The sequence below is a fragment of the Aphelocoma coerulescens genome (genome assembly GCF_041296385.1).
Source record: "Aphelocoma coerulescens isolate FSJ_1873_10779 chromosome Z unlocalized genomic scaffold, UR_Acoe_1.0 ChrZ, whole genome shotgun sequence".
Taxonomy (NCBI): domain Eukaryota; kingdom Metazoa; phylum Chordata; class Aves; order Passeriformes; family Corvidae; genus Aphelocoma; species Aphelocoma coerulescens.
The window spans coordinates 53,667,639-53,688,720 of NW_027184085.1; the positions used below are offsets into that span (position 1 = coordinate 53,667,639).

General features: G+C 40.8%; 1 protein-coding gene across 3 annotated transcripts in view; it reads left to right on the top strand.

The window, feature by feature from the left end:
• LPAR1 (lysophosphatidic acid receptor 1) overlaps positions 1-21,082 on the top strand; it is a 73,062-nt gene that overhangs the window by 35,936 nt on the left and 16,044 nt on the right. For all 3 annotated transcript variants that reach the window (XM_069001120.1, XM_069001122.1, XM_069001123.1), the window contains one exon: positions 2,447-3,194. In XM_069001120.1, coding sequence (XP_068857221.1) covers positions 2,447-3,194 — 748 coding nt within the window. The remainder of the gene's footprint in view (positions 1-2,446; positions 3,195-21,082) is intronic.

Genomic DNA, 21,082 nt, shown 5'->3' on the forward strand with positions numbered 1-21,082 from the left:
TACATACGTTCAGCCTTGGCTTGGCATTTTGTGAATAAGTCAAATTTTTTGTTATCTTTTGTTTCAGATTTCATACGAAAAGGTAGGGGAGAATATTACACAATCGGGGAATAATTTACATCCATTTTAAACATTTTAAGCCCCTGTACAAAACAGAAACACAAAGAAAATTAGAAGGACAAAGAAAGTAAAAGCATAATACCTCCCACATTTTACATTTCTGAATTAAAGTACGTGTTTTTCCTGGTGTAGCAGGCCTCTTTCCACAGGAGCAGCAGTGGAGCAGGAATCATTACATATGGGCAACAGACGCCTGAAAGAAAAAAACAGCAAAAAATACATAGTCAAAGAGAATTTATTCAAGATCACAAATATCCACTAGATCCTGCATCCAGCTAGTCCTACAGCAACTGAAAAACCTGTGCATTACATAATTAATGCAGATGTTGGCAAGCTTTTATAAGGGCCACTAATTCATTCATACGACTTCCTCTCTCCCTCAAGGGTTCTTATACTTGACCTGTTATTACTACAAGGTCTTTAACTAAAGAATTAAAGCCAGATGTCTTGTAGCTAGGTCTCCTTTTGTTAAATGTCCCTTATAAATAATTTTTTTTATATGCGACAGAGAGATCCTACATGAGAACTTTTAAAATTTCTTAAATAATTAATGCTAAAAGGCTTAAAAACAAAAAAAAAGGGTGGATGTATCCTAGAGGAACAATAAAAGTATTATACTCACTGTGCTGAGAAATACTTTTTACTTTAACTTTATATTATCCTGGGCCTGCAGGTGTTTCTGGTTGATGTTTAGGCTGGAGGTAAAATCTTTCTCAAAAGACCTTTTTCTTTAACATAGATTTTAATGTCACGTAGTCCATTTGGGATATAGGTGGAAGGTTTTGTATATTGCTTTATTGGCATTGGCTGAATTGCATTGACAAATGTAGAAATGAAAAGAAACAGAAATAGCTTTGGGTAATTCTAAGGAGATCTTTATCAGATACTATTTTCACTTGATTCGAGTTACGAATTCTGTACATTTTTGTTTTCAACAAGAAGGTTAGGTTAGCTGTAGCACTTCCTGCAGGGTAACTGGAGCTGTCCAAAACTTATGGTTTAGTTTGTGTGTTTTAATGGGAAGAAACTAGGGTCTTTTTGTATTGTTGATCTGTTCTTTGACTGGGCTTCTTACCTGCATTGCTAAAACTGGTCTGGTTTTTGTAAAAATTCAAGTTTAGTTGATAGAGTTCCAGAGCAGTAAAAGCAGACGGGCAAAGGCAGATCTTGTAGAAAGAGACTTCTTGACATGTGTTTCTTGGTTTGAATTTTTTTTTTAATTATTATTTTTACATCCTTGTTGTTTACCCATGCTATACAAGGAACCAGGATATTATTCAGAGGGTTTTCTGTTCTTAAGGTTTGCCTTTTGGGAATTGCACCTTGTGTAATTGAATGGAGCTGAGAAAAGAAACTCATTAGGCATTTTCTTATGAGCCAACAGTTTTATCCAAAACTTCCATATACTGGTGGAATATGGGCTTCTTTGTTGCCCCCCTAGCTGTTCTCAGCAAAATACTCTGCAAAGAAAATGAATCGTGTTCTCTGACATAGCCATGACAATATTTAATGCAGGAAATAAGGTTGGATGTTTTTAACACTAGTTAAGCCAAATACTACTTTTTTAATTTCTTGGCTCACTTCTATTTCATATTGGAATAAGTCAGTTCTGGTGAGTTATGCTTAAAAGCATTGTGTATTTCAAACTATTTCTAAAAACGTGGCTGATGCTCATAGAAATGCTATGTCATGCTTCCTTTATTGCTCATAAAAGCACTTTGTGCTTTATGGATATACATTGTCCCTGGTAATTCACAGTCTCAGCGCGTACTAACAATCTTTATTTAGGATGTTCTTCCCCCTTTTTAAGACAGGACAAGAAGGAGTAGCCATGATGGAATGAGTTAAAACCTGCTTGGGAATGTAATGCACATTTCCTCCTCTTTGAAGAGCTATTCTTCCTCTACAGACAAACAACAGTTTTATGCACTGATAACATAAATAAGGTGTCTAGCAGAGTTAACTTTTTAAATTATGAATTGCATGCCTTTCCCTTTAACTGAATCTTTCAGCAGGTCTACTTGGCCAGAAGCTCATTTTCTATGCAATTTAAAACTACATTAGAAATCATGCTGGCTTCCAGAGCAGATGGAACCATTTCTGGCTGTTTCTAATCTGGTTGCCGTTACTAGATTCCTCAGAGCAATTGTTTTGTGAGTTGTGGAATGCCACTTGGTCTGAAAAAATAAGTTTGTTCTGAAGCGTGTTCCTTTCCTGTCCCCCTCCCCACTCTCCATGCATGTCTCATCCATGGAGGCAGTCATATGTTTTCAGTTCTGATGTCATTCTTTTTTTTCTCTCTCTCTTTTTTTCCCTCTTCCTTCAGTCCACAGCCATGAGCGAACCACAGTGCTACTACAATGAAACCATTGCCTTCTTTTATAACCGAAGTGGAAAATATCTAGCCACTGAATGGAACACTGTCAGCAAGCTTGTAATGGGACTGGGGATTACCGTCTGCATCTTCATAATGCTGGCCAACCTCTTGGTTATGGTGGCTATTTATGTCAACCGCCGATTCCACTTTCCTATTTATTACTTAATGGCCAATTTAGCTGCTGCGGACTTTTTTGCAGGGCTGGCCTACTTTTACTTAATGTTCAACACAGGACCCAACACTAGAAGACTGACTGTAAGCACCTGGCTTCTCCGTCAGGGTCTCATTGATACCAGTCTGACAGCCTCTGTTGCCAATTTGTTGGCCATTGCTATTGAGCGGCACATTACAGTTTTCCGAATGCAGCTGCATACTCGGATGAGCAACCGCCGAGTGGTCGTCGTAATTGTTGTTATCTGGACTATGGCCATCGTCATGGGTGCCATACCGAGTGTCGGATGGAACTGTATTTGTGATATCACTCACTGCTCCAACATGGCACCGCTCTATAGTGACTCCTACCTGGTCTTCTGGGCTATTTTCAACCTGGTCACTTTTGTGGTCATGGTGGTCCTATATGCTCATATCTTTGGGTACGTTCGCCAAAGGACTATGAGAATGTCCAGACACAGTTCTGGACCCCGCAGAAATCGGGACACCATGATGAGCCTCCTGAAGACTGTGGTCATTGTCCTTGGTAAGTGTTGACTTTGCTCACCCTGTTGTCCCTGTTCTGTTTCTCATCAGGTGATTTCAGTAATGCATGGTCAGTTCCTGGGAGTCAGCAGCATTTGGAAGATACTAGAAGAGGTGCAGACAGTAAAATACCCAGAGTTCCCTACTGTGACCACTGGGACTATCAAGCTTATTTATGGAAGTTCACATAACAAACTTGGTCACTCAGCCCTGTAACATGAAACTGGTGAAAATCCAGATGTAATGTGGTGGGGTTTTGCAGCAAGGCATGTTTAAAACATTTTGTAGCAACCTATTATATTCAGTGTTTGCCCTTTTGCCTTTAAAGTCGCCAAATGGCTTCAAACTTAAAATAGTAAAGGGAAAGCTCAGTATTCCACTGAAGTACCTATTTATTGTCTCCTTTTTGCCACCCAAAAGGTATTGTGTGTATTCATGTAAAGTTCCAATATATTGAGAACAATGAGGGGCTACAGGCTATTCATGAAAAGATTGTGTGTTAAGCAGCACTGCATGTACTCAATCCTATAGTGTTTGGCACATACCAGTATGTGACCATTTGCTACTACAGGAAAGTAGCATGTGAGATGCTGGTGTGCTTCAGCACACTGCTCAGGAGGTACCTAAGCTTCAGAGCTTGGCATGAGGGAAATAGCATAACACAATTTGGATTCAGGAGGTTCTTGTCATTTTGTGACTAGTATTGCTTGGGTTTTGTCTGGGGCTCCCAGTTTCTTTATGTAGAAGCACAGCCTGAATGCCGAGTACCACTCCCTGGTGATCTTCTTTGCTGTTTGTTCTGTTCTTTGTTGCTGCAGATGACAGTGAGCTGAAAGCAGCAAGGATGGTGCAGGTTGTCTCCTTGTCCCAACATGTGTTCTCACCCATTAGGTCTTCCAGTACAGTACCTGGGTCTCTAGGTATCACAGTATCCTGTAGTATCAGATGTTTGCCCTAATAGTCCATAAATGTAATTGTTATACAGTCCACAAAGCCCAAAACTTAGGCCCATTTCTCTCCTTGACACTATGGTTCCCATAGGTTTATGCTGCAACTTGTGCTTTCTATCACAAACGTGGCAGAATAGTTGCAGAGTGAGTCACTGTGTCACCTCACTTGTTAGTTTAAGAATTTACATGTTGTACTCTGACCTAGTGATTGGCTTTTTAACCAGAATATGAATTGTGCAGTTAACTAACCTGCTAAACCATTGATAAGACTTATTCCTGCTCTTCTCTTCAGGGAAAGAACCTCCATGAGTTTTGCAAGGGAGACTGTAGCAGTTGGTAGAACTTCTCCTGACTTCTTGGTGGTTCAAAAATCTGTCCCTTTGCACCTCCATGATTCTCATGGCAGAAGGCAAGATGAGCTCTTTTAGGAAAGAGTTCCCTGTTTTCCCTCCCAAAGGAATTACTGTTCATACAGGAGTGTAGTATTACCTAAGAGGTGAAAGAACTGGCTCAGACTTAAAAAAAAAAAAAAGCCCCCAAAAACAACAACCAAAAAAAAGTGGGTGGAAAATAGTAGACATGTATACCAATGCAATGCAGAGTTGTAGCAATAAATAGTCTTTGAATAAATAGCAATTGTCAGCTAATCCCAAGCACGTGTAGGACTAGAGGTATGTGTATGCAGCAGGAAGGGTAGGTGGTGACTGCACTGTCCTTTTCCTGTGAGATCAGAGGGAAGACCCACTGTGGCCACAACAATAGTGGTGTACAAGGGGCATAAAGTCCTTTCTTTCCCTAATAAGTTTTCTTTTTTTCAGATATTGTTTTAGAAAGAGAGAAACTCCAGGAGTTAAGGGGCATTAGCTAAACGGAAGGTGTTTTCAGTTTAGCTGCAGATGTAGTTCAATAATACCCGTGACTCCTCATTAGGGTGAGATTTTTCAGGACTGCAGGTAGCACATGTTGAAGCTTTCTTCAAAATTCAAACAGGACCTTATTTCTTGTTACTGCTGCACTTCATTTAGTGTTTTGACCACCCTGTGCTTTGGCACCTCTCTAATCTGCATAAAATAACCATTTACAGAAAACAGTAACTTATTATCTTATTAAATCTGTTCAAAGGAAACAAAGGCACTTGTAGGTTGTGACACTTTTCATCCTTTTTGCAGCTCCCACCTTGGTATTATTTTGCAAAGGGTTTGGGTTTTGGTTCAGTTTGGCTTTTTCTCTAAGCAGTGTGGTTTCTAGAGGAAAACTAGAGGAGGTCTGTCATAGGCCTGACTATGTAAAGTGTAAAGAAGCAGCAGTGCTTTCACCTCCTTACCACCTGTGAGGCACAGTTGCAAGATAAAGCTGGTTGGGAAGTGGCTGTGGGTGTGTTGTGTAAATTCTTTTAATTTAAGAAATAAATAAATATTAGGCTGAAGCAAAGAATTAGGCTTTGGGGTAACCACAGAGACTTTTGGAGAGTTAAATTATTGTGCATCAAGGTGTTACCAGACTGCTAGGTGCACCATGAGAAATGTTCATTCGTTGCCATCAGCTGGCAAGTACCATCCCATATTACTGAATTTGCACTTCAGTGGAGGATTGTTTTGTGGTTGTAGAGAAGAAAAGCTAAGCATCACTTCAAAGCACTTCTGGGCAACAGATATCTCAGCTATCAGCAGGTATCTCTCAAGCAAACGGTGTGGTCAGCACTGTTGATCCGGCAGGTGTGCTGGTGCTCTATCACTGTTTGTAGTCTACTTGTAAGTCTGGCTTAAAGTTTTCTTAAGCAGAAGATTTAATTTCAAGGGTCATACTTCCTGAGTGCCTTCTTAAAAAGGTAGTGCTGCAAGTTTATCTACTGGTGCTTTGGGAAGGGCAGAACAGGTGAGTGTCAGGCTGCATGGAGCAATTTGCTGAACATTTATCTCATGTGATCTGACTTCTTCTACATCTGTGAAGCTCAAAAACGTGGAGGAAAAGAACCCCTGCCTTTCTTGATGCTGCAGATCAGGGTAATAATACATTACTCAATACACTGGTTTGAGGCAGAAGCCAACTTTTTGCAGGAAGTGAAGATGGGAAAGAAAGCAGTTTATTCTGAAGATCCCTCTCCCTCCTCTCCTACCCCACAGCTGAGTGGGGAAGGGAGCTGGTTTGTGTCAGCCTATTTTACGCAGGAGAAGACAATTCATTTTGGAGAAGAGGGAGGGTGCCCTGGGATTCAAAGGAAAACAGAACTGGGAGTCTGGGTAAACCTGTGAGCATTGGCAGAGGGAGGCAAACCATTCCTCATCTTAGAATCTTTGTTAAAATGCTGCTCAGCCGTGAGTAACCCCACTGTGAATTGGGCAGCAGTGAACTGTTCATTTGACTTTTAAACTTCCATAAACGGGTGGCCTGGAGTTGTCTTGCTGGCTGTACTCCCAGGCAAAGCCATGCTGCTGCTGCAAGCAGAAGAGCATCTTTTCCCCCGTCCGCATTCTCTCTGTGCTTTTGGGGGCAGGAGGGGGAGGGAATAACACAAGAGCTTCTTGTTTGTTAGCTGCCTAACACGGCCTGCCCTCCTCATGCCTTGCTGCCTTGCTCCAAGAGGAGAAGACCTGCCCCAAAGGGGTGCACTCCTCCAGGCAGTGATGCTGTCAGCATGTGCAGGGAGGGTGCCAGCTGCCTCTGACAAGAGGGTGATTGTGTGGGGAGGGCTATGGCTGCTTGACGCGCTGACTGGAGCGGTCGGGATCTGGCACACTGCGTCATCCCACAGAGCGGGTGGGATGCTGAATCCTAGGAACAAGTCAAAAGCAGAGAACAGATTTTTTTTTTCATGCCCTCTTGTTGTTTTTTTCCTTGAGTAAAATAGTTTAAACAGAAGGAAGTGATTTCATAGCTGAGCCCTTTTTTCTTTTAACAAGGCTGCTTTTGAAATCTTTCAAAAGTAACAAGGAACATAAAGCTCTTTCTCTAAACCATGCCTTTCCTTTGCACTGGAACTAAGGAAGGACTGATCTGTGCACTGCACATAGCCATAAAATCATGTCTGGTTTGGCTTGCAGCTCAGTGACACTTTGCCTTTCGCCACCACCATGTGTTCCCTTTAAATGAGCAATCACGGAGCAGGCAGAAACTGAGCAGATACATCAGCTGAAACTTGGCATCCTCTCTTCTGTTCTCCACTTTTTCTCATATTACATTTAAAGACAAAGTTAAACTGTTTTTCTGGTGGGGATTATAGACTCTGAAAGCACTTGTCTGGGCCAGTTGTAGGTTTGGCCCAACAATGGGTGACAATATCTAACTGTTGTTTTAAGAAGTAGTGAAAGCACCAAATTAAGGATTTCAGAACCCAAGTCTGGATAAACTAGCTCTGGTCCAGATTTGCTTGGCCTGCAATCAGTCATGAAAGGCTAGGATCTTTCAGTTGTTTTCAGGTGCATACCTGCATTTGTAGAGAACTACTGGCTTAGAATGTTACTGTTGGAAAGTTAGCCTATATTGCTCCTGCCTAAATGCTGATTAAATATCCATCCCAATTTGTAACCTTGTTTTTACAGTGTGGATAACTCTGCTGTATACCTCCATATGCATCTTTGGGCATTCCTCTCTATTTAGAATTTAGACTGTGAGATTGTGATACTGAGGGTTTGTAACTGTATTTCAAATAAGCACAATACCTACAACCATTCTTATTTGTATTTTACTAATTCTGATGATTAACCTTACTATGTTGGGTGAGTTCTCAATGTTGTTTGCCCAAAATTAGGCATGCCTGTTTACCCGAGCACCACAGCTAGCCCCCAAGATGTAGGGAGACCAAACAATGAATTCATAATTGTTTACCCTTTATGTTCCTGGGAAGTAAAAAGACACTTAGGACTTCCCTGCCGGTAGAATCATCCACTTTGTTTACAGGAATGTGGTTTACTCTGTAAGATTGGGAAACTAATGTGGGCACAGATAAAAAAGGTGAAGGGTCTTTTTGTATAAACTGTTTTGACTTAAGGGAGTCTCACTGTTTTTGAAGACAGTCCTTTACTTATTATAACGAAGAAATAAGTGCAAGAAAAACATCTGGAAGTTCACTATAAACATCTGGAAGGGTAGAACTACTCAGCAACAGCTTTTTTCCTGCCCTCTCTGCTGCAGTTATGGATTGCATTAGACTTATTTTTTTTACTTTTGTAGCTTTTCTTTCACATCTAGGTACCAAATAGGGTTGGAAAGCAGCAATATACTGTTAATGCACATGAGTGTTCATATATGCTCTAGCTACACAGCTAAAGCAAATAAAGTTCATTATTGACAACTTTAAGCTTTCTGAGTGGTTGTTTTGATATGCAGTCTGTATCTTGTATCTTGTAAAACTGTTCCCTGTTTCCTCTCATGCAGTAAAAGCACTTGATTATCAGTAGAAAATAAAAAGATTGTGAAATAGTGCTACAACCTGATTGAAAGCACATGGTGTCTTCACAGAGGCATGTCTTTATTTCCATATCCCTCATGGAGTGTCAGGTAATTAACTGGAATGGCTTATCTTTGTTGGCCTTAAGGCTTAAGCAATATGAAATATATTTCACCAGTTACCAGGGCTGTGGTCCTGGCTGGAGATGAAGATGATCGTGTCTAGACAGAGCTTGGTTATGGTATCACTCAAGCTTTGATAGACCTCCCCTGCCCACAGAACATTATTCCTGTGAGTCAGAGGAAGCATCAGCCCCCATAGCACAATGCATCTTATAGGAAGATCTTCTGGAGAAGCCAGGGTTTAACTCTTAGTCCAGTGACTGTAAGGAGACAACTTCACCTATTTACATCCTCCTTGAGGAGTCCTGCTGGTGTCAAGAGAGATGAGCTTTCCAGCAGCATTTTCCCTGTGATGACTGAAATTGAGGGTGCCTTAGATTGGGGATGTCCTTCCACCAGGTAGCAGTGGCCTCATGGGGCAAAGAGCAGCATCCAGTCAGGTATTTTTCCTGTAATTCTTGCCTTAGAGAGTTGGGCTGGGCAGTAAGATCAGGCTGGAATTCAGATGAGAGCAGCATTTTTCACAGCTTCTTCTCTGGAAGTGGTGCAGTGTGAAGCCATAAATACCATGTTACCCTGTAGTCTGTGCAGGGGGCCCGTTCAGAGTCACCAACCCTACCTGACCCCCGTGTCACAGAAATGTCGCTTGCGTATTGATTTAGTCCTGACGGAAAAACAGGGGAATAAACTCTCGAACTGGTGTGAGCAATACAGGTCTGAGCATCAATGACTTTCTGTTCTAGCGCACAGGGTGCCGTTATGTGTAGTCCCAGTGGTTTTAGATAAGTATATTTTAAAAGTGCATAAACTGGGAATTTAACCCTACAGTCAAGTAAACTGGGAAATTGTTGCTGATGACTGTAGTCTAAATGGAGAGCTCAAAGAGTTTAAAGGATAAGTTCTTATTGCATTGTTTGGAGAGGGAAAATTTGTAGTAAATGCTTTCAGAGCTGCAGTGTGACAACAGTACTTTCAAGCTGTATCATCAAATAATCGTATGAAAAAGTGAAATCTTGATTAAAATTATTATTTATAGCACACCTTATCTATCCTGCAGGATTTTGATGACTTGGGTTTCTCTCTCTTCTCTCAAGGCCTTAGGAGTAGTTCTGATTGCTCCTCAAAAGCTTCTTGCAGGAAAAAACATGCAGTTCAGGGGGTCGGTGATTTCCAGACCTTGCCATTTCTACTTATTGTCTATTATGTATTATCTTTTTGGTTTTGTTGCTGGGTTGTTTTTTTTTTTTTATTTCCCCTGTGCATCTTAATGACATTTTAATATTGACTTAAGTAACAGTGTGCTTTTAGGTTTCAAGTAGATGAAGGGGAATGGAAGTCCTCATATTATTGCATATATTTGTTAGAAGGTTTCATTGTGAAATCACTCAGATTTAATAACAAGAAGTTTAATTTTTAGTCAGTGATTCATAACAAGTGTACTAATATTTTTGTGTTTGTAAATGTATTCTATTTTCTTGATAAATACTGCTTGATCACTATATTAGACAAGTCTAGCACTGTTTTCTAACAGGAAGATAAATTTTCACAAAGAATTATTAAAAATCAGTTAAGTTTTCTTTTTGCAATTAAAATAACAGAGGCATGAAAACTTGCCAAGGATCTATGTACAATATGTACATTACTATGCAGTGATTGTAGTGTGTTTAAAATTAACACCCTTCACAGGATGTTTCTTGATTGCTTGATACATTTCATGCTGCTAGTAAAAGCAGTACTATGTGTGCTCTCTCTCAAAATCTCAGTCACTGATCATTTTTGTTGTCATTTACAGTTCTTCAAATGAATACTAGTGGATCTTCTTGAATTTTTTCTAGTAGTCCCAGACCAAATCTCTACCTGTTACTGGTTGGCTGGTGAGAATGCTGAAAGGAAAAATAATAAGGAAGCACAGCATCTGGAAATCACAGTGTGGTCAGTTTGTTTGTGTGATAAACTTCCTAAGTAGCTTTCTTTTCCAAAACAAGCCCATGCAAGCTCCACTTCATGAAGCAGAAGTTTACTGGTGCCTTGTATCCAGGCAACTCTCCCTGAACCCAGAGTGTGGCTGGGTGTGTAGGGAGTCTCATTCTAAATGTTTTGCTTTATTTCTTCACCAACTCTCTCAATTTTATTGCATCCACAGCTAAAGCTGATAGATCCCTGGTAACTTTTCTCTAAAGGATTCCAGGTATCCTTGTGGCATTCATGCACCTGGGGAACCCAGTTGCAAGTTTTCCCCTTCTTTCCCCCTTCAGTTAAGAATAAGAATTATTTATTTTCATTCAGGATCCTTTGAAAATGCACTTTGAGGAACTTCCATCATTTCCCAAGATAGGAATGTGGTTTTATTTTATTTTATTCTTGAGAGGGAAAAATGTCTCTAGTAAATACGTTCCTTTAAGTATGATGAAAATGAGGCCTTGTTTAATAAAAGTCTTTCCCCTGACTTCAGTATAATTTATTACCTTTTCAGGGAAAAAATAATTTTTTGCTTATAATTTTTTTTTGAATCAAAATATGAACACGAGTGCAAGAACTACTTAAGGTATGCCCCTTTCTGGCAATTCTTGGAAAAAGGAAGAGAGCTTTCATCTGCCCTTCAAATTTATTTCTAATTGCTTGCATAAGTTTCATCCTTTTTCAAAGAAGCTTCTAAAATTAATTGCATTGGCAAAAGTAGATATATTTCTCAACAGGCCCTGAGAATTGATTTTTATTTTCCTTTAATTTAATAATAGGATTTGGAAATCACACCTTGACCCTGAAAAATAGAATCCAAGACTTTCACTTTGATCCAGGTAAAATAACAAAATGCTGACTACGGAGTGATAGTCACTTACTGAAAATCCACACTAAATCAAAATTAATTAGTAGCATGTCTTTCTCTGAGATCAGACTCCACTTAGCAGTGCTACATCCATGAGTGAGTACTCATCAACCTGGGCTTTTCTAAAACAATGCAGATGGGCACGTTTTGTGAGACATTTGCTCTAAAACAGAGGCCTTGGTAAACTTTGCTGAATACCCAGGCCAGAAATTGTTACCAAGAAGAGATTTTGAAAATCAGATGTATGAGAAGGTTTACTGTAATGCCAGCACATGACAAAGTCCTACTGATCTCTCAAAATTTGAAAATTTTGAATTTTGAATTTTTTTTGGAAGAGAAGTGGGAATCCATCCTTTCTTTAGAAGAGGCAACAGTAGTGCTTTTACAAAAGGGCTGCTCACCGCATAACATTTTTGTCCTCTAGAAAACCCATAGTTACATCAGGATTTTGATTGTAAATGTTTTGCTTATTTTGTTCACTTACTTTCTGGATTATATTTCTTGCCCCCTCAGCTAAAACTGATACATCCTTGGCAACTCTTGAAGCAAAGCATTTGCAGTCTGAAGGTTTGGAGTAAGGTCCATGCCCAGCCACTGGCTTCTGTTTTCACCTTTGTGATACCATTTGTCCTTCCTGTGTTTCAGCAAACACCACTCAGGTGCTAAATCAAACTTACAGCTAGACCTCAGCTTCAGAAATTATGTGAACAAAAATGCCAGCTGATAACTTCTCATTGTAAAACTGCATTCAATGAGGCACTGAACTGTTGTTTGTTTCCACCAGTGGAAAGCACTGACAACAACAGACTGTTTTGTGCAAGGGGAGCAGTGGTGCTCCTTCTGCATTGCTTCATTGCACGTGAGCAGTGTGATTAAGTATTCTGGGTTGTTTCTTTATTCTGGGATAATCCATGAAAATGGAAAAATAATGATTTTCAATATCAAATTATTTTTGCCTTTATAGTTTCAATGAAACTATGGCTCTTAACATCGAAGCACAGAGTTATTGCTGATGGCAAAACTTGCTGAGACATCTGAGGTACAGCAGCCAGTCAGTGCAGTGGGAAATGGTCAGCAGTGAATGATAGCTTTCAGACAGCAGCCATGCCTCCATCCTTCTAGCCTCAGCATGAAAAGAATGTTCAACAAAAAGCTTAGTTTGAAAAAAAAAAAGAAATTAAAAGTGGTCCATCAGTGAGCTCAGTGACAGCACCGCCATGAATATGAAACACAAAAACAGGAAGCTGTTCTGCCAGCACCAGAAGAACTCAGAATTGTATTTTCCTTTCAAATTCATATTCTAAATACATTTATTTTAGAAAATGCACAAAGATCTTTTTAGGTTTTTTTCTTTTTTTTTCCCAGCCCTTCCATCATACGTTTCTCTCACACACTTACACATTTGATATCCTTCTTTAAAGCTGGAAGTAACAACAGCAGCAGAAGATCCCCATCCTTTCTGCACTTCTTATTTGGGAAAACTTTGTGTCTCGCTTCTACTTTCCTCAGCATAAGAAAATGTCACTGAAGTTCATTTTCCTGTATCCACATGGGTACATGTAGTGGTACTATGTCCAAGTGTGCTGCTTGTGAAATGTGGCAGGTCTGCTGGTGGACACATATCCTTTCCCATCAATGCCGAGAGAACAGCAAGGGCTCAGAGCTTGTATGGCAGGTCATGAAATTTTGGAACCTGTGACACCATTTGTAAATCTGAGGCATTTAATTCCCAAGCTCTAGTGCTGTCCATCAGTCTGCGCTATTTAGTGATGTACTGGAGCAAGGGGAATTGCTGTAAGTGAAAATCTTTGTTTTCTGGACCTACCAGCAGACAGGAGGTGTTTGAACACCATGGGATGAGTGCTTTGAAGTTTGTGGATAGGGTGACCTAAAGTTTTGCAACTGGGAAAGTGAGAACTTGGTCTGTAAATCTGCTCCAGACATATCTGCCATGGGGGTGGCCATCTGCTTCTGCTAGGAGAATAGCCTCTTATGTGTTGCATAAGGTTGCATGAGGTTGAAGTAACAATTCCTTGATGGTAGCATTAAAAGCCTCTGAGGTTACTGTAAAGAAAAAAGTTTGAGAGGAGAGAGAGAGAAATTCTGTTGCATTTTTTTGTGTTTGAGTAAGAGCTATTTGCTTGGGTCTTTCTGTTTTAATAAAGTACTTGGTATCTGATTACAAGTTTGTTAATATAACCATAGATATGTGAGAACACTTAAGATTTTTGAAATATCTTCCTTCATGAAAGAAGTCATCTCCTAAAGAAAAGGGAGGGAATTTAGCTGTTAAAAGGAGAAAAATCTGCCAAGCTCCCCTGGACTCAGTACCTTCCTTGTTCTCCTAAAAGCAGTTTTGAGGGAGCTGTTTCCCATCTTCTGATATTGATATAACCTCAGAAGGAACTTGTTCTGACATATGGCATTGATAATTCTCATCTTCCCTTGTTTTAAGTTGCTTTAAGGTGCTCATTTTTTGCTTTTCTAGAGAAGTACAAGGAGTAATTTAGAGATTAATTTTCTAAAAATTACTCAGCAAAAGCTGAGTATATAGAGAGTAAAAAAAAACCTGTGTAAAATTATTGTGTATTTGTAGAATGGCTGCCACTTTCTTCTTTTAAACAGACTAAAACTGAAAACTGGATAGATGCAATGTTGTGGGACATAGCTCTAAGGGTGCTGGGTGCCGAGGGAACATCGCTTGCTGCCTGCATGCTGCCTGATACTCAGCCTTGTGAACACATTTGGCCTTCCAGATGCACTTTTTATTTACCCTCCTTCAACAAGGAGAGAGTAATACCAGAGTGTGTTGTAGCTTTACTTCTTTCCCACTTTTGTCTCACACACACACACACACAAAAAATAAAAGGTAAAGTGAATGGATATTTGTTAATAGGCAATAATTGTCCCTGTAGACCAGGGGGACTGAAAATGTCCTGCATTGAGGGTGATCTGCATCTGATCCATGCCTATTTAGCCAGAGTTCTGCACAAAATGAGTTGTGTGGGTTTCTGTCTTTCCAGCAGAAAAGCTCGATTCACTCTGTGGGGAGGAGGGATCAATTTAAGTCAACAAACAAAGCAAAGTACTTAGCTTGAAATAAGTAATGTAGCATTCTTTAGATGAACTTTCAGCTTATTCACCCATCAAATACCTGAGTGCTGCACTCACCATGTGTAGTGCTGTTACAAAGCAGAAGGCTTTCAGGTACACTGGCCTTGCCCCGCCAAGTAGGGTGAGAGGTGTGGATAAAGCCACAGAGACTCCAGAAATATGACTTTTTAAGCACATTCCAGAGAACACAGTACTGATTGATGCTGTTTCCCATGAGATTTTCCTTTCATTTAGTTTTTTTTTGATTCCTCACCCTCCTGTCTCTCCTTTCCCTCTGTTCCCATCTCTCCACTGTCTTATTTATAACTTTATCTGTGTGGCCTTGCCGCTGTTTGGCTGGTGGGCAGGAGCAGCACCTCTGACAGCCAGACAAACTGTCAGGATAAGCCGTGGGAGCCTGAGCTGTCGGAGGATGTTCTGGGGCCTTCACCCTCTCCTGGAGCACTGGTGGCCCCATCTCACGTGTCTCTGAGCTGGATTGGGCTGCCAGACTGTCCTGGCTTGTGGCATGGCATAGAGAAGCAATTTCAGGCCTATTTCCAGAAAACAAAGTGTATCCATCTTCCTGCAAAACATTGTCATAGGCATAAAGATCCAGTGTATAGAGATTTACTCCTAGAAGAAAGAGCAATGCTTTTTTTTCCTGAATTATTGGAACCACATTGTGCAATGATAGGCCCATCTGTTCCATTTTTACCCTGCTAGTTCGCCATTTAGGCCTCTCATTGATTTATCTCTCTGATTGAAGGAGAGAAGTACCTCAGAGGGAGGAGTATTGAGTTCTTTGCCTGCTGAGTAGGCAGCCATTTGCTTCCCAGCTTCCCTGAATATGCTGATCCAACAAAGGGGGGCACCAGGATGCAAAAGACCATGCTGCCTTTGGCCACTGGCCAGGCACAGGTCAATTTACAATTGCTGCTGAGATTTTGGGGGTCAAGGGGTTGGGTTTCTTTCCTCAGATAGCTCCCTCTGCATCCATGGGAGCTCACAGAAACCAACCAGTGCTGACACATCCCGTGGTTAAAGCTGCAGAGGATACCTGACTTTCCAACCTCTCCTCAGTGCTCTGGGAAACTCAACAGACGTTGACAACATCAGAAAGATACTTTATAAAATTTATTTTATTTTTTGTAGTTGTCTTGTACTTCCAGTTCCTAAGTCCTAAGTACTGATTGATCATCAGTAATTGAAAAAGTAGATTGCACAGAAATACTGGCCAGTTAAGGTGTGATCCATAAGAAAATTGCACCTGTTTGAGTATTTACAATTGGGAGGGATGTATAGCCATCCCTACAGATGTAGCAATTCTCTAGGATACAGTGCATACAACAGTGCCTCAAATTCCAACATCGGCATTTAAAATGAGTGGAGAGAGCTGGCTGAAGCACAAGTTCTGCATTTGTCTGTATAAACACAAGGATTTTTCCGCAAGTGCTGTTGAAATCTTAGCAGGGACACAAACCAGATTTCAAACCTGGCCTTGACCTTGAAAACAGTGATGAAATACATTAAAACCTTGACCACGAACCATTCATAAGCTTTGTACTTTATTGCACTTCACTTTAGAACAATACACCTTTCTCCCCAAAGTTTGAAGACTGGTCTCCTGCGTCCATAGGCTATCAAGAATTACCCTTGACCCATACAGTACAGGGAATCTTGCAAAGCATCACTTATGGGATGTCTCCATGGCATAATGCACTGTTGAGTGCAGATTTTCCCTGAAATAACAAAGAAAATGTTATACTTGCCAGAGGCTTTATTAGAGAAGCTTGACATCCTTTTCATTTGAAATTTAAGTTCACCACCTCTTTTTGCTGCAGTTGCTTTCAAATAGAAGAGATAAACGTCTAATGGATGCACCAGTTTCACTGAGTGTCTCCTCAGATGTATGTAAGAAAGCAGAAAGCAGAATAAATAAAAATGTCAGCCCAAGCAGAAAGCTTCTTATGTTGTAAAGAGTTAAGTTGGTTTTTTTTAATAGAAAGTAGTGTTAGTACAGTGCACAGGCTCTAGTACCCTGATATGCCTAAAAATCTGCATGTATGCAATTTTGAAGGCAGCATTTTGTAGCAGTGTTTTATAGTGGAGTTCTGTGTGTGCTGAAATCTGTGATAGTCAGATGTTTGTTGCCACACCTTGAAACCATATCCTCCACTTCTGTGACACAGACTGACCACTTTCAAAAAAACAAGAAAAGTCCACATGCTTGGAAGATGGGTAGTGTATTTTTTTGTTGTTTAAACACCTCTATTTCTCACACTTCAGAAAAATAAAACACAAAGTGCTTGGAAATCCCAGGCACATTGCCAGCATTTTAAAGACCTGAAAAAAGTTGTTAGGCTAGCAGTAGGTTTGGAAACTTGATGAACCAACATGAGAGATATCAATAAGAGAAATATCTGGAAATATTTAATGATTCAGTTGCTCAGTTCTTGTATGAATTTTTCTTTAATTTAGATGGAGGACTTGTGTTAGAATATTTTCACCCTTATTGATTAAAGGGTGCATATAGATATTGCAGTTTGTGCCCTTGGTATGAGGGTTTTCCAGGGGACACCTCATTTTTGTGACCCTCTTTGTGGCAGTGTCTTCTGGCTCCAGGACTTGGTTAGAGTTCATGAGCACTCATGAGCTGATAAAGACATCTCTGTGATGCTGTCACATTAAGAGTAAGGCAAACTTTTCTGACACATGAAGAGTAAGGAAATTTAACAGGAAAATAAATGCCCTTGTGTTCCAGCTGGTCCTCAGCTATCAAAGGAGCTGGTGGCAGCTGGGCTTAGATTCTGGGTCATAGACAATTCATAGACTAAGCAACAGAAATACAGAGCCAATACAGCACTCTAAATCCCGTCATGTTTAATGAGAACTACTCCAGTTCCAGACTCACAGGTAGAACAATACCATACTATACACTGTAAGCCCAGTTGTGCCCAGTGAACCCTCACAGCCAGAATAAAAACGTCTGATGGCATTCAATACCTCTCATGGCCAGGTAAAAATAGTGTCATTTCATGAGCAACAGAGGTGCGGGTTCTTCTTGGATTGCTCATGATCAGTACTCTCTGTGGAAGCATGTGTGAATACTTAAAATACAAATAGTACAGCTGATAACAAATGCATTAAATTGTGAGATGAGTATGTGCAATGAAAGTGTGATGACAACGTAAGCTAGCTTTCTGAATTTCCCAAAGTGCTTAGTAGAGCTGAGTCTGACCCAGTAGGTGTCCCTAAGGGTGAAGAGATGTGCACAGCCCATTGACCATCCCTGGATACATTCAGAAAGTACAGATAGGAAGAAAGATGGAGAGGTGGCAAGTTACATATGGCTCTCTTCTGCCATAAACAGCTCTTGAGGTTGTCTCATTCCACCTGGCTGACATATCTCAACAGAACGTTTCTCTGGAGATTAAGTTTTAACTGCATCCATAAACTTTTACATGTGTGTGTCGCAGTGATATGCAATGCTCTTGCAGGCATTGGTACCTCTGCCTCTCCCTTTCCCTGTGCTCATGGACAGTGCTCATACAGTGCCCACTGTTTATAATTTACTGGAGCAAAACTCTCCTGTTTGGGGAGGGTAAGAGAGGTCAGATCTCCCTGTTCTCATCATTCCCTTCCCCAGGCACACACAGCTTGGGTTTTACAAAACCCCATGGTTGAGGTACTGATGCAAGCTTCTCCATCCATGGGTCAGGTGGAAGGAAAGCAAAGTTCACATGAAAGCCGTGTCAATAAGGCAGAAGGGTGTCTGGATTGTAACCAGGACAACATCTTGTGCAGTGGAGCACAGAATGCACCAACCCAAGAGACTCACCTGACATCCCAGCACTACGGGCTTTGCAAACTGCTCAGCCAGCTCCACACATGAGATCCATAAAACACTGATTACAGTAGCAGGGAGTGAAAACTGTCCTGCACAGACTGTGTTACTTGCCCCACACATGCAGCAGTAATAATCTTCTTAGCCACTGATGCTGCATTCTTAAAGGGATTTGAGCTGGTGAAACTTGAATGAGCCTTCTCTAATAAATGCAGTTAAAGACAAGAGGATAGATAATGAAAAATATAATTAGTGAATGCTTGTTTTCCAAAAAATACGTGCTGAAAATACTGTGAAATCAACAAATTTACAGTAGGCCTGTCTGGAAGTTCTGCTTAATGTTACCCTGTTCTTAGCTACATATTCTCATACTCATAGATAATTAATGAGCATGATTCCAATATCAGGGTTTGGATGGCAGGACAACAGCAAGAGCACCAATACCAATAAAACACTTGTGGTGTCACTGGATGCCTAAGGAAGCTGAATGCTCATTATTTTGAAGGGCAAATAAGTGGGGTCGTCTCTGCTCTTTTTCTCCCCTCATAGTTTGCAGAACAGTAAGAACCCAGCAGATAGGAAGCTTGCAGTGGTGGTTGGATTGGCTCCTTATTATTTAAGGCACAGCTGTGGTCAATCTCCAGGCTATAAAGTTAAAGAAGAGGAGCTGGAAGCATGGGTTTTTCCTACAGCACTGAAGTGGCCCCTCTGCCTTGCATTTGACCTCATCTAGCTAGCCTGACTGTGGTATGGCCACTGCTCTGAGCTCTGTAGAAAAATCTGGAGAAGCCAGCAAGTATCACCAGGAACTTTAAGTGAAGTCTAGCAAAAGCTGATCTGAGTTTACCTCAGGGCTTTTTCTTTATGCATCTCCCCTACACACAGCTGCTGTGTTGGAGTTTACCACAGTGTTGCCTCAATATTCCATTGTTAAAACATTTTAAAAGAAAATAAAGTCGTCTCTGAGTGGTGTCCTTCAGTACATTGCTGAGTAGTTAGGAGAGTTTTAATCTTTTCTGAAAAAAAGAAAAAAGCTTTGTATTTCATTTAGAACAGCAGAGGTACTTCTTAGAAGCAGCTAATTTGCTGACTAGAAGGATTTTGCAAGTGATTTTCTTACAATGTACTAATTGCTTGTTTATCTCTTTTTGTTTTTAGACCCAAAAATTCCTCAGTGGAGGGCCTTTTTGCCTGGAAGGTCTGAGTTTATTGCAGGCAGTTTCCTGTTTGCTTTAGGCACAAGCCTACAAGTATCTGCTAAAACAAACCGAAAAAACACAATCCTGGAGAAGTCTTGCAGATTCATATATCAGCATGTCTGTCCCAAAATAATCTGACTTGAACTATTGTGAGCAATTATGAACTAAAATATCAAAATCATCCCACAAGTACTATTTTGGGGGTGTGTTGGAGGAGGGGTACTCAGTGTAGTGTAGTGTAGATGCTTTGATTAGCTGGCATTGCTATGAAACATATTTCCTGTGTCCCCAGGTTGTACCTCCTGGGCATGTGCTGGTGATACTGAGTAGTGCTGGTGGGCACAGCCTTTCTGCTTGGTGTGGTGCATTTGTTTTTTTAACATGGACCAATACAAAAGCTGGCAGCAGGAATTTGAGGAGGTGTCCTTTTTTTGATCTTCTTAGCCCTGTTTCACCCCTTTTGCTAGTCTGTCAATTTACTGCCTCCTCAGCCCCACAGGTGATCTGCAGACGTGCAGCTGCTAAATGTAATGCAAGTGGAAATTGCCTTTGTGGTTTGGTAGCAGTCTTGGTCCTTCGGTTCCTCTTCCATCAGGCAACAACAACTGATGTTGTGCTAGTTCGATTTTCTATTTCACAATCCTGCCTCCATTGTAATGCTTAAAGCAGAAGCACACAATACAATAGATCCCCTAGGCATATTAAGACCTTCTTTTGAAGACTGATAACCTTGCCAAACCTTCTTGTGGTTTTCCACCAAGTGTGGAGGAGTCTTTTGTTTTCCTTTCAGAGGCTGGCTTTCAATGCAGCTGTAGCGATTGCAACTGTTTGTTTTTGCAATTGCTTGTGGGAGTTAGTGGAGTTAGAATTTATTTGATGGATGACTCCCTGCTTGTATGCTGTCTCCTCCCTTGGAGCAGACATCCCAGCCCTGCACCTAGAGCCTGTTCACACAGAGAGGTCAGGGCAGCATGCTCCACAGACATGCCTGGTGATGGCACAGGACCAGTCAGACGGGATTAGACAGCTATAAGGGCCATCAGAGAGACACTAAAAATTAGGCTTGCTTTCTGGATGCTTCATCACTGTCTGGAGGAGGTCTCAGGCATTCCAAGTGTGAAGCAAATGGTTTCACAGGTATTTTCTGTCTCTGGCAGTCACTGGTGTGATCTGCACTGTATGTTGCTATCTGCCACATCTGATGGAACTGTTATTAGTGGTTCTTCTAAAAAGTAGAGATCTGCCCTGCTGTACATAAGGTGATGTGCATTTTTACCAGATCACCTTGCTCTGCATATTAGAGAATTGTTTAAATTGTTTAAACTGTTTTAAAAATTTCTAGATTTTTTTAATTTTCAGCTGGCAAAGATTTTACGTTGGATGGCATGTAAATCCCCTATCCCTTGAGGAGTGAAGTCTCTGGCAAGCAGAGTGCTAAAAAGGAAGAGTTTTCAAGTTCTTGCC